General features: G+C 34.6%; 1 protein-coding gene across 2 annotated transcripts in view; it reads right to left on the reverse strand.

Moving 5' to 3' along the window:
• Nucleotides 1–11,567: 11,567 nt before the first annotated feature.
• Nucleotides 11,568–13,580, reverse strand: part of EFL1 (elongation factor like GTPase 1) — a 196,461-nt gene continuing 194,448 nt past the window's right edge. For both annotated transcript variants that reach the window (XM_031955656.1, XM_031955657.1), the window contains one exon: nucleotides 11,568–12,081. In XM_031955656.1, coding sequence (XP_031811516.1) covers nucleotides 11,893–12,081 — 189 coding nt within the window. In that variant the 3' untranslated portion in view covers nucleotides 11,568–11,892. The remainder of the gene's footprint in view (nucleotides 12,082–13,580) is intronic.

Raw genomic sequence — 13,580 nt, forward strand, 5'->3', positions numbered from 1 at the left:
ATAAAGCTTTCAAGATCTCACTGTCAGCATCATCTAAAGGTACTCTTACAACCAGTAGCCTGGCTTCACATTGGGGGAAGCCTGAGCTTCTGGCCTGAGCAGGAGAAATACTTCCCACAATTCCTAAGAAACATGCTGGATAGAGAACATTGCCTCTTAAGACTGCTTTTTGTTTTCATTCTCAGAGCCAGGGATGATTTCAGAAATTTCTAACCCTATCTCAGATAGTTATATAGGACAGAGAACTGTGAACTCAAACCAAGATTCAGAGTTAAGATGAAAAGCCTAATCTGAACCTAGGAAGGCCTTGCCTAACTTTTCTTAGATGAATACGAGCTGTCAGCCTGCCCTCATCAAAGCTAGATGTCCTGATCTTTATACCCTTGTACAGTGGGGCTGGGATGATCTTCAGGTAGCCCTAAAAAGACGAAATTGAGAAATTAGCATGAGGAGCAAAACCCTGAAAAGATTATATATGTATAGCAGTCATTACAATACTATCAGACATCTAGGACTTGAATTTGAGTTTTTCTTTCTTTTTTTGCTGAGGTAATTGGGGTTAAGTGACTTGCCCAGGGTCACAAAGCTAGGAAGTGTTAAGTGTCTGAGACCAGATTTGAACTTGGGTGCTCCTGACTTCAGGACTGGGGTTCTATCCAATGCACCACCTAGCTGCCTCAAGCTAAGTAGTTAAAATAGACCATTTGGAACCTTTTGGACAGTAGAGGGATTGTATTAGTTGTGGCCTATAAGAAAGATTAATTTGGAATTTACTTGTGGAAGGATATGAGATTAGATTAAGGGAAATTTATTCAATCCAACAAAATCTAGATTCTAACTTCTGAGCAGAGGATCCCTTTGAGGAAAAACAGGGGAGACTTTTGGCACAAGCCAAAGATTGGGCCAGACATGGAAAACTGCCTCACGTGTCATCCCTATTCTGAGCTCTTCACCCTTGAACTGTTCCTTCATAATTTTGACTTTGACTTGCTTTTAGTCACTTATCTCCTCTAGGTCCCACCCCCTTGATTGTTCAGTCTCTTACACAGACCTGCTTTTAGCATCTGACATCTATTGGGGTCTTCTAGTCCCTCTGCCCTGGCGTTCTTTATATCTCTGGGCTTTGGCTGTGATTTGGTGCTCTCATGACAGCTCTTACGTGTCTCTGTTCCTAGGTGTTGGCTTCCTTCCTTCACCTTATCAGCCTTCAAACTCAGAAAAGCCCACCAGCCTGTTCTTCCCTGGACACTATGGCTATTATGAATTATGGAACTTTGCAGGTTATTGTAATAGTCTAAGTGAAAGTCACAAGGACCCAAGCCAGGATGATAGCAATAGACAGGATGGAACAAGAGAAAATGAACTAAAATTACAATGAGGTGAGGGTGAGAAAATTCTCATTCACAGAATGTAATTTTAAATGACAGATTAGACTAATTTGAATAAAAGAGAGTAAACAATTATCTCCCTTCAATATTTGGGATAAAAACACTCCATACTTACATAGCACTTTATGGTCATCATCTCATTTGATATAATCCAGTGAGAAAGGTAGTAAAGTATCATGATCTTCATTTATAATAAGCAAATTAAGGTTCAGAGATGTAGGTCATAATTATTTGTCTATGTCTATGTCATATCAATAGCAGAGTTCCTTATTTGTGTTTAATGTTTGTGGAATTGTCAGCAGAATAGGACCTTGGGTCATGGTCTAGGTTTATTATTCTATTGTACTTTCTGTTATACTGGGATGACATTCCTTATTTCTGACTTATCTTGAGGCAAGTTGGAATCAGCTACAATTCCCAAACTCTTTTCACATGAATATCTAACTATATATAACTTCATTTTGTCTTTATGCAGTTGATTTTCTGGTATAAATGTAAGACTCTGTATATATCCTTTTGGAATTTCATCTTTTTGGATTCAATCCATAGTTTCAATTTGTCAATCTTTTTGGATCCCAGTTTTATTATCTAAAGAATAAGCTATCTCCACAGTGAAATAGGAGAAAGAATATGGCTTTTGAAATCAGAGAACTTATATTCATCTGCCTTATTACGTGCATCCTTATTATGCAAGTCACCTTTCTTTGGGCGTCAAGATCCACATCTACTAAAAGAAGGGATTGAACTAGATGATCTCTGAGATACCTTCTGACTCTAGACTTATGACTTTATGAATCCCCATCTCGAGTTTGATGCCATCTATAAATTTGATTAGATGCCATCTATATCTTTATCCAAATTTAGAAAAATAGTAAATGAACTTAATGCCCCATTCTGAACAAAAATACTGGGAAGAGGATCCAGTTAGTAAATTAGGCAAGAGAATTAGGAATAGGAATAACAATGGAACGTTGAATGCCAAAGCCTGGTCAAGTCAGACACAGTCCGATGGGAGCCAAGACCAGAAGGAAAAAGAATCTAAGAATAACAAAGCACAAAACAAGGAGAATTGGTAGATTTTGATTTTTTGGTTGTTTGTTTTTAGTCATTCTTGTTTTATTTTAAACTGGCCCTGAAGCTAATTCCATCTTTTCCAACTGTTGGAAATATCATGGTTAAAAAAAAAAAAAAAAGCTACAGCCTTCTGTTTTAGGCAAAATTCAGAAAACAATAGGAAGAAGTAAACTGAAGAAGAAAAGAAGCTTTGCATTGGAATTTGAGAATTAACAAAGGGAAGACCCTTTCAAGGGGAAATTTCTCCACTGATTCATTATATGAGTGAGAATAGCTGCCTGATCTAAAACTATAGAGAGAGTCCTAAGGTTGCTGGGAATAGATCAAGAGGCATCTGCAGACATATACATGTCAGGTTGCAAGGAACTGGATGTAATTTTCAGATCACTGTGTACATGATTATCTCTAAAGGACTGATTAAAGGAACAGAAGAATTCTAAGACTATGTAGGTCAAAACTCAACACTTTATTGTCTTGTCTAGAAAAGAAGTTACAAAGGAATACAGAAATACAGGAAATCCTGCAGTACAGTAACATCTTGATTCCCACAAATCCTCTGGAATTGTTTGTTCTCAGAGGCATTTTCCTTAAGACAAACTGAAGCACCAAACCTTTAAAATTAATGACTTTGGATGCAAATATTTCTCAAATATATCATACACTTCTTTTGAAATAAAATATACAAATAATTTAATCTAATTACAAAACTATTTAATTTTTATCATTACACCATGGTCCAGTGATGTCTTCAGGACCCACTGAAATCTCATGTTGTCTGTCTCTAAACTAAATGGTCAAACTATCATGCTCTGAGTTCTTGCATATTTTTAATTTTTATGTTCCTTCTGTTGTTGATGGTTTGCTGTCAATATACTAATCCATAATATCTACCTGTATAGTTCCTTCTAGTTTATAGCTTCTTATAAACTATGTGCTCAAAAACCATATTTTTGTGTATAAAATCAAACTCAAAATAACCAGGCCCTGTGTAGAGAGATATAGATCTCTTCTCTAAGTAATATATGAATACTTTAATGTATGAAGGTGAGATATACTGATATCTCTTGGCTGATGTACTAGTCTGAAGCTGTGCTTAAACAGTCACCTGTTGCTGGTCTGTGCTAGATGATGATGATGATAGTAATACAAAGACCTCTAGGGATCTGTTCTTAATTCTGTGCAGATGAAAATTTTTCACCAATAATTTGGATGAAAGCTTAGATGGCACACATCAAATATGCAGATGACACAGAGAAGGAATAACTAAATGACCATCAGGAGAAAATGAAAGATCTCAACAAGTCAGAAAGAAGGATTCAACTTATGAAGATGAAATGGAACAGAGATACATTAAAAGTTCTACACCTGGGTTAAAAAAAAATTTTAAAAAGGGGTGGTGGGCTGTACGTCATAAGTATAAATACTCTATCACCTCTGGTTGCTGCATCAGATAGTTTTGTTTAACTTTGCTATTAAAAAGATTGGAGAGATTATTGTGAAGTTACTTTGTTAATACACACACACACACACACACACACACACACACACACACACATATCTCTATGTGTGTATGTGTGTGTGTGTATATGTAATCATTAGACAAAAATGCCACAAGCTGCCTTTGGAAAAAGTAGATGCTCCCTAATTAAAGTTTTTTAGGAAAGGTTAGATGACCACTTTTCAGGTATATTATAGAAGAAAATGAGATTCCTTCTAACTCTGGGACTATTAGCAATGGATCTGTGATTTCATCAGTATCAACACCTCCTCTAGTAGGGCACATCACAATCCATAGGTGCCTGTGTGATTCTTGTTTTCTCATTAATCTTCCATATGAGATCTCTTTATATAATATATATTCCAACCCTAATTCCATTAGTACCAGTGTAATGATTGAGCTGCCTATCTGTAAGCCTCTTTTTTTTTTTTTTTTGGGCTATGTAAGTAGCTTCCTCTGTCAGCCTACTGACACCCATTATGCTTTTGGAATCACCTGAAAACTTTGATTTTTGAGAATACTAGAGTAAAATGATGGGATTTTGTGTCAGGGAGCAGCTTGGGATCTTTGAAAGAGCTACCTAATTTTCCAGATGCAAGCTGAATGAACTGTTTCCTTTTTCCTAATCAGTTCAGGACCCAGTTCATTGTCTATTTGCAGTGACCATCCAAAATATATGCACTGTACTAGGTCAATAGGCTGGTCATCCAACTGTATGCCGTAGTCTAGACAATAAGCAACTTGATTAATTTTATTCCTAAAATGTACAATTAGAACTGATCTTTTTTCAGTGATCATGGATCTTATTAAGGAGTTTTCTCTGTAACATTCTGGAATTTGATGCAATCAATCCATTGATGGTAATAATAAGAGCTGACATTTATGTTTGTAAAAATACTTTGCATATATATTATTACATTTAAACTTCACAACAACTCTATGAGCTAAGTGCTACAGGTATTACTGTTTTTATTTTATAGATGAAGTAACAGAGGTTCCCACTTATAAGAAATCTGTCCCCACTTTGGATTCTGCATAGGACATTCTCTATGACAGCAGTGGACACCTTTGGCAAGCATACATTCCCCTTATAACAGATCTTGTTCGATATTGATAATTAAAAGATTTCTAGCTATTTCTAGAATTGCATTTATAAAAGAACCTTATAAGATCTTAACATATACAAAGGAGATGCCATGTTGGAGGAAAGCCTCAAAAACTATATTTATCTTTAAGTTGAGTGCTTCTTAAAAATAACTTACTGACAAAAAATAGAGTGGGCTTTCATATCTTCTACAATAGTCAATCATGTGATGATAAAGAGCTGGTCAGTAGAAAACTATCAGCAAAAGCCAGGTTATTTCACTTTCACATTTTCAAGGGCAGCCTTGATTCAATTTGCCAATCTTTTTTTTTTTTAAAAAAAACATTATCTGTTAATTTCTCCCCAATCATTTCCCCTATCCTCTTTTCTTTCAAAAATCAGGAAATACAATCTTAGGGCAATTATTGGCTGCATTAAAAGGAACATAGTGTCTAGAAAAGAGGAGGTACTAGTTCCAGTATATTCTGCCCTGGCCAGATAACGATTGCAGTATTCTGCACAACTGTGTAGTACTCTTTGCTTAGGGCCATATTGTAGGAAGAACATGAGCAAAGAAGAGAACATTAGGAGGAAGATAACCAGGATGGTGAGGGCCCAGAAAAGTAAAAAGATCATTTAAAGAAACTGAATATATTTAGCTCAGAAATGAGATAATTTGGGGAGGAGTAGAGGGAGGCACAAAAAAGTAGTCTTCAAGTATCTCTGGAAAAGGATTAGATTTGCTTTGTGGTTCTATAACTCATTCTGTTTGATCTCAGAGACAGAACCAAGAGCATTAGGCAAGGATGAGGAGAGGCACATGACTTGAAAAATTTCTAGAAATAAGAGCTTTCTAAAAGTGGACTGGATTTCCCTGAAAAAGTTTGTTCCCCATCACTGGAGGTGTTTAACTTTAGATTGAGTATTGCTTAGTAAATATTGTAGAGGGGATTTTTACTTATGCAAATGACCTCTGAGGTCTTTCTTATTATGAGACCAGAATTCTATCCTGTATGATTTGGTGAATTTGGTGGATTTGGAGTCAGGAGAGTTGGGTTCAAAACTCAGATATAATATTTACTAGATATGTGAGGGCAGTCAATTCAAAACTCTGGGCCTCAGTTTCCTTAACTGTAAAATGGGGATATTAAAAGGATTGTTATAAGGAAAAGTAAACCTTCCAGCACTATGTTACTTATTGTTGTTATGGGTTTTACTAAGAGCAAAACTTTAAAGATGTTAAATAAGATCTTATCTATGATATACCTGCATTTAATTTAAAAAATCCAATTTGATAAACATTTACTTTATTGGCCAGCATCTAAGCTTTCACTATACCTTGATAAATGTCCTTCCAAGTCTGACAATAAGTACAATGATTCAGTGTGTCAATCCCAAAGGGAGAGAGATAAGTACTATGAGAAATGGAGAAATAAGATTCTAGAAAACAATCTTGGAATCTCAACAAACAATTTTTTCCCCTATTTATTCTTTTAAAAAAAGACAAGCTGGTAGAAAATCCACAGGACAGCTGATATCACTTAATTTTTAAAAATATCACTGACCTCAATACCACAAAAGATGATTTTTTTGTGTATCTGCTGCAATCTGCTAAATTGATTCCAAATTGTTTCTGAGAACAAACACCTTCTAATCTCCAAATGTTGCATACTAATATAGACCAGTTAAGATACCAATTCCTCATAATTCAGGCAGAAGAAACTGTTTAGGAACATTTTACATAAGGATCAGAGGCTGTGAGGGTAGATTAGAGACATAGAGTAGACGTAGTTTTGGACTGAGAGCCAGCACATCTGGATCCTGGGCCTAGCCGGTGTTTCTTCATGTGCAAGACATGATTACATTAGCTCTTCTTCTTCCTTGTTATTTGTAGGATTTGGGGGCAAGTCAATTTAACCTCTTTAGGTCTGAGTTTCTTCATCTGTAAGATGGAGTTGAACTAGATTATATCTAAGACCCATTATGGCTCTAAATCCTATGGATTTACATAGGACCCTGGAAAATGTACTACTAATAAAACTTGTTCTTCTAGTTCTACTAATATAAACACCCAAGTACCCTCATACTATGAACAGACAGTTGTAATTTCAATCTTATACGGAAGTCCTGGGTGAGAAAATCCCTTCTACCAATGCAAGCCGGTACTCTTCATTTATTTATTTATTTGTTGACTGATTGATTTACTTATTTTTAGCAACTTTAGTTCTTAAGAGAATTGACTAGAGCACTGGCTCAGTTCCCACAGTTCCCACTGAATTTCAGAGATAAAATCTGTATTGGGGTTTTTAATGGCATCAAAGATCATTCTTTTATAACCTATACTATGCTCCCTTTTTAGCATTGGGAATATGAAGACAAAACTGAAGCTGGATTTTATTCTGAGGGAGATTAGTTTCAGGATTAGAAGCACAGAAAGAGGAGACATAGTAGATATATACTAATAAGTAAAGACAAAATAAAATAATATCATCTCAACCAGGAGACACTAAGACCTGAGGGAATTAGGAAAGACATCTTGAGGAAGATGGCATTTGAATTGGGCTTTTAAGGGAAATGGACATTCCAAGAGGCAGAGATGAAGAGGTAGGGGATCTTAGGCAGAGAGGATAAACTATGCAAAGAGATTCATTCATAACAGGAAATTGATCATTTAAAATGATTGTAATAATAATGAGTGCTAGACATGAACTCAGCAAAGATGTGGAGTAAGATCTGGCATTTACAGCTGTGTGATCATGGTCAAGTCATTTACCTCACTGACACAGTTTCCTCATCTCTACAAGGTGAACAAAAATCTCTGCTTACATCACCGATTTATGATCAGACTTAAATAGGATAATATATAAAAATGATTTGAAGTACCTTCAAGGCCTATGTATATGTTACACACCTTATATGTGGTAAATGAATGGAATACAATATCATAAAAATCAATGTCATATTCAAATGGATGTCTACTTATTGAGTATATTATAGTGGGACTCCTAACACACATGAGTTGGATTAGAAGACCACTGAAGTCCCTTTTACCTTTCAATTTCAGCAATTCTGTTAAGCAGTCTTTAGTTAGTTGTCATTAAAGGAGCAGATTTTTGGGAGAAGTAATTATGCAGAATAAGTAGCTCATGAGGTAGCTGTGATCCATTAGTATGTGTTTATAGAAAAAAACAAGACACAATAAAGTTAGCTATCATCATAAAGTACAGAGCAAAAGCATGCAGAATTTCCCTTCTCTAGCATATTCCCAAATAGTTCCAGAAATGATTCATGAAATGCCAATTATTACAGTACTTTAGGATTATTTCTTAGATAGATGAAATCTTTAACAGAAATTCCAGAATACCTAGAGGCATCAGGATAATAAGAAAACTGGAAGGAAAAAAAGCCAAATCTAAAGTTGCCCTCCTTTAATGCTTGAATCCCCAAAATCCTAGGATGATTATCTCTGAAAGCCAGTTCAGTAAGAATCAACAATGCAACATAGCAAAAATGAATGTGGTCTTTGCAGCTAGGTGCTACAATGGAAAGACATCTTTGTTAGTAAAACTCATCTTACTGACTTCAAATCTGGCCTCAGATAGTTGCTAGTTGTATGACCTTGGGCAGGTCATTTAAGCTTGTTTGCCTCAGTTTCCTCATCTGTAAAATGAGTTGCGGAAGAAAATAGCAAACTACACCAGTGTATCTGTCAAGAAAACCCCAAATGGATCACAAAGAGTCAGACACAAGTGAACAACAGTGACATCATCAGAACACATGTTTAGATCATGCTGTCCCATTTTAGGAATGATATTGATAAACTGGAATGTTTCCAAGAGGCACCATCTCCTCCTGTTAAAATCCCTAAGTCTTTGAAGAATCCAGTCACATGCTGTCATCAATGACTTTCTAATCTCCCTACTTATTAACTCTTTTCCACTTCTTTAAATGACCCTGTGCATGTACATAACATATACCTACATTTGTGTTTACATGATATATGTAAATAAAATGTAAACTTCTTAAGGGCAGGCAATTTATTGTTGTCTTATCATTGCCACCTAACAAAGTGCTTTTGCACATTAGAGGCACTTAATAAAAACTTATTGGATTGCACTGGACCAAAATGGTTGAAGGGATTCATGTCATATGAGGATCAAAAGTAATTGAGATGGGTAATAGTGGGCTGCTTGTTCTGGCTCCCTTCAGCTCTTGACTTTAGCTTTCTGAGGAAACTTTCTTGCTGCTGCAGTCAAAGCTATATGGAAGAACTGATTAATTTCTGATTTAATTCTATTATCTGTGTTTTTGAGTTTCTATTGTTTTTGATATCTGTGATATTTTTAAAACTTGATTTAACTTTTGGGCTTTCACTATTCTACACCTGAAACTTTGTTATTTTTTTATAACACTGAAAAATATTTATTAACCTAACAAAAATTCTGATTTGCCAGATACAACTGCCTCCCTAACTCCAAATTACTTTGTATTTCTTTACACATGTATATGCTGTCTCCCCCAATAGATCCTATATCCTATTATCTAAATTCCCAAGGCCTCAAACAAGACCTGTAATATAGTAGAGCTTTTAAAATAAAACACTGACTAAAAAGGGGGCAACTTTGGCCACTTCATAATTGCATGCCTTTTTCTTTCCCCAAATTTGTTAACTCTATCTATTCCATTCACATAACAGAAACCTTGACACCTTAGATTTTCAAGGAGTTATCCAACAATTCTAAATGTAATCTGGTAGTAGTGTTTTAAGAAACATGGCTTGGGCTCGTTTGGGCCACTAAGTCTATACATTGATTCCCAGCTCTTAACCCTAAACTTTGAGCTAGAAAAAGTCTTAAAGATTATTTTACTAAAACTTTGACTCTTCAAAGATGGTGCTTTCTATTAATACTCTTCTATGATGAGGTGTACGAAAAAAGGTAAGGAAGAGAAAACAAAAGAAACTAAAATCTAAGTTTCATTATCAATTTTGTCTGGAGTACGATAGTATATAAAAACAGAAAGACACCCAACCATTTTCTTTCATTATGGAAAGCCACTAAGATAGTTTCTTTGGTGTTTCTTTCTTTCTTTTCTTTTCTTCTTCTTCTTTTTTTTTTCTTTAGCAATACTAATATTGTTCTATAATCTCATCAATTTGCATGTTTCCTCCAAAGATGCAGATAGTAACCCACCTATGCCTGTCCATTCTATACAGTTCATTAAAGGTCGACTGAAAGGCTTATAGGCCTTTGTCACTTCCTTTTGACAGAAGGAAGATACTAGGGTAGCACTCCATTGTTGATCTATTATAATGTATACTCACCACATGACCAGCCTTTTTTCATCCATATATTTCCCTGATGAATCTTTTTACTCCTGTTCTTCTTTGAAGTCCCACACTGATTATATATGGTGGCCTGGTCACTTACCATTCTCTCTTGTTCAATAATAATAATGTCAATGTGTTCTAAAAATGTTGCATAGTTTTGAACAATGTGCCTACACATCTAGTACTTTAAATAATATTACTCCTAACTTCTATGATTTGGTTCTTAAATGATTTACGATTAAGTATGATTACAACCCCAAATTATCTTAAACAGGAAAACAAACCAATGATTGCTATAATAACCCTATTAAAACAAGGCACTGAAACTGTATAGTATCTGTCTGGACTTCACCAAATAGTCTCAACTGAGTAGACTAGCCCAGAAATCACCAAGGCCATGATGGAAGAAAACAACAAATGTTTTCATTCAGTGATAACAATGACCATGGAAGGCCTTCAAGGACAACTGTTAAAAACACTCTGAAACAAAATCCAGTCAGAATACTGAGAAGAAAAGGAACAAAATGTAATCTTTTCTTCAAGTAACTTTTAAAAACATTATTAAAATAGACAAGCCTACCAATATATGCAGCCAAACAGGTTTTCCCTTTTTAAATTTCAATTCTTCTGAAGATAGTAACTGAGAAGATTCAGTAAAAAAATATATATATATATGCATGCTTAAAGTTAGCAAGCCTATGCACAATGGTTAAGATTCTTTCTGAAAAACTAGGGAAATAAGAAATTTAATAAACACAGGAAAGCCATAATAGTAACATTGTTTTAAAAATATATGTGAAACTTATTATTCCCATTTTTCTCATAGTAATCAATAAAGGTTGTTCAAAAAGTCAGTTGACAAGGTAATTTACTGGCATATCATACATAATAAAACATTTGATTAAACAAAGCTGTCAAGTGAATCGATTATAATTCTTTGAGATTTGATGAATCATACCTTGAGTTTAAAATGGCTACTTTTCTACTAGGCACATGATCTCTACACAATGCACCAGGTAGTTTGACTTTTATGTGCCAAAAAATATTTCTGTTGCAATTTTGCCATCAGTTTGTGGGAGATGTTTTCCTTAAGGTTTTCACTCTACAAAATTTATTAAAGGGATATACAAAACTTCAGGATGCAAGATAAAACCATGATGACTTTTTACAAAATGAAAAAGCAACAAACGCAAACCAGACTCCATAATTTATTGTCCCTGTATAAAAATCTTGTTCTACTCAATATTCATATTGGAATCTTTAAGGTAGAATGTAGAAAACTAACAAGTCATTTTTTAGATACCTGCAAGACATACTTGTCTTAGAATAAAATTGAAAAACCTTATCAACATTCTTTTTGAATAAACTTATTTAATATACTAAAATTTTATTAAAAATGAACAAGTTCTGTGGCAGAAAAAAAAATTTCAAAATTTCAAATCCTTAATGATGCTTTTAATCTATTAAAGAAAGAAAAAAAAAATAATCCACCAGTGTACAGAATTGAATATGGAGGCAGTTACTTATTTTTGCCAAGTGTTCTTTGCTTCTCTGCATGTTCCACAATTTTTTCTTCCACATAAAGTCCTTTCCGTTTTCGTACTGAATTCATGTACTTTCGAGCTTGGTTCTCTGAGTCAGCTTTTTCCCCAAAATGCAAATATTCTTCCTCAGTTGTTGGAACCCAGAATGGATCACTGGATATTATCTTTTAAAAAGAAAATAGTAGAATGTTAGGTTTTTAATCGATTTCAGACATTACAACTTCTTGATTCATATAATATCTAAAAAAAAAAAAAAAACCCAAAACACCAGGGAGCTTCAAAAGTTGGAGCACAACAAAAGAACAAGAAAAAAAAAAAAAAAAACTCATTTGGATAAGGTCTATGGTCCTAAGGAGCAAATGCAATAAAGTGGCAAGATATGCAATTTCTTTCAAAAATACGTCCTCTCCTATCCATTCTCTCACTTGCACCCTCTGTCAAGAGGCAGAATAAAACACACAATCTAATACTTGTAAAGAGGGTAAAATACTGGCCGATCCTTTGACACTACAGAGGCATTTTCCTAAGTTTCAGTAGGTTAACATTTTTATTGCTTCACAATGACTATAACTTTTTCCTTGGAGATTCAGCAATGATAATATATTTTTAGTTGATAGGGGAAAATTGAGGATGTGATGATTGGAATAGAATTAGTTCTTAGAAGAGCCAGAAGTAGATAGGATCAAGACAACAAATGAAAGAGTTAGCATTAGTAAAAAGGATCATCTTATCCTTGAAGATCAAAGGGAAATAGATGAGACAACACAGAGAAGTTTGTTTTAAGGTGTGAAAGCAGAGAGAGCTCAAGATGCTCATGGTAAATGACCTCAATCAACAAAGTGGGAGGTAAGACAGGGAATGGAATCAGGTCTTGAGGTGAAAAGAGAGGACATTGTAGGGAATAAGACAGAAAGCAAATAAGGGATAGAGAAAAGAATTTCAATGCAACAAAGAATCGAAGTTACAAAGCATAATTTGTAGTGGACCTAGTCAGAATAGTTTTGTGACTTTTTTAAAGCAGCCCATTAAGCTGCTATGCCATAAAACCTTTTCAGAATTATTTCAAGGGGGACAAGGAATGCAAGAAGACTAAAAGACTTTTCTAAATAATCTGTGCCCAAAATTCATTTTTTAAACTAAATTGAAAATTTCTAGCTTTGGTGATGTCTATTTTTACAGAAGTTACTACTACAGAGAGACCAGAATATTGCTGGAAGGTTGAAATTCACATAAATACTTAAGAAACTGACCCTTCTATTTCACATTATTAAGACATATAATTTTATTTTGACTCTTGTTAAAGTAACTCATCTTGTGAACACTATACTTTGCTATAGTATTTTATTTTTCCAAGTACATGTAAAGATAGTTTTCAACATTCATTTTCGTAAGACTTTGTATTCTAAATTTTTTCCTCTCCCTCCCTTACTTCTCCCTCCCCAAGACAGCAAACAATCTAAAATAGGTTAATGGTACTTTTAAACCTATTTCTGTATTTGTCATGTTGTTCAAGAAAAATCAGACCGTAAGGAGAGAAAAACCACAAGAAAGAAAAACAAACAAAAAGGTGAAAATACTATGCTTCCATCCACATTCAATCTCCATAGTTCTTTCTATGGATGTGGGTGACATTTCCCATCCCAAATTTATTGGAATTGCCTTG

This window comes from Sarcophilus harrisii, chromosome 2 (genome assembly GCF_902635505.1).
Source record: "Sarcophilus harrisii chromosome 2, mSarHar1.11, whole genome shotgun sequence".
NCBI lineage: Eukaryota > Metazoa > Chordata > Mammalia > Dasyuromorphia > Dasyuridae > Sarcophilus > Sarcophilus harrisii.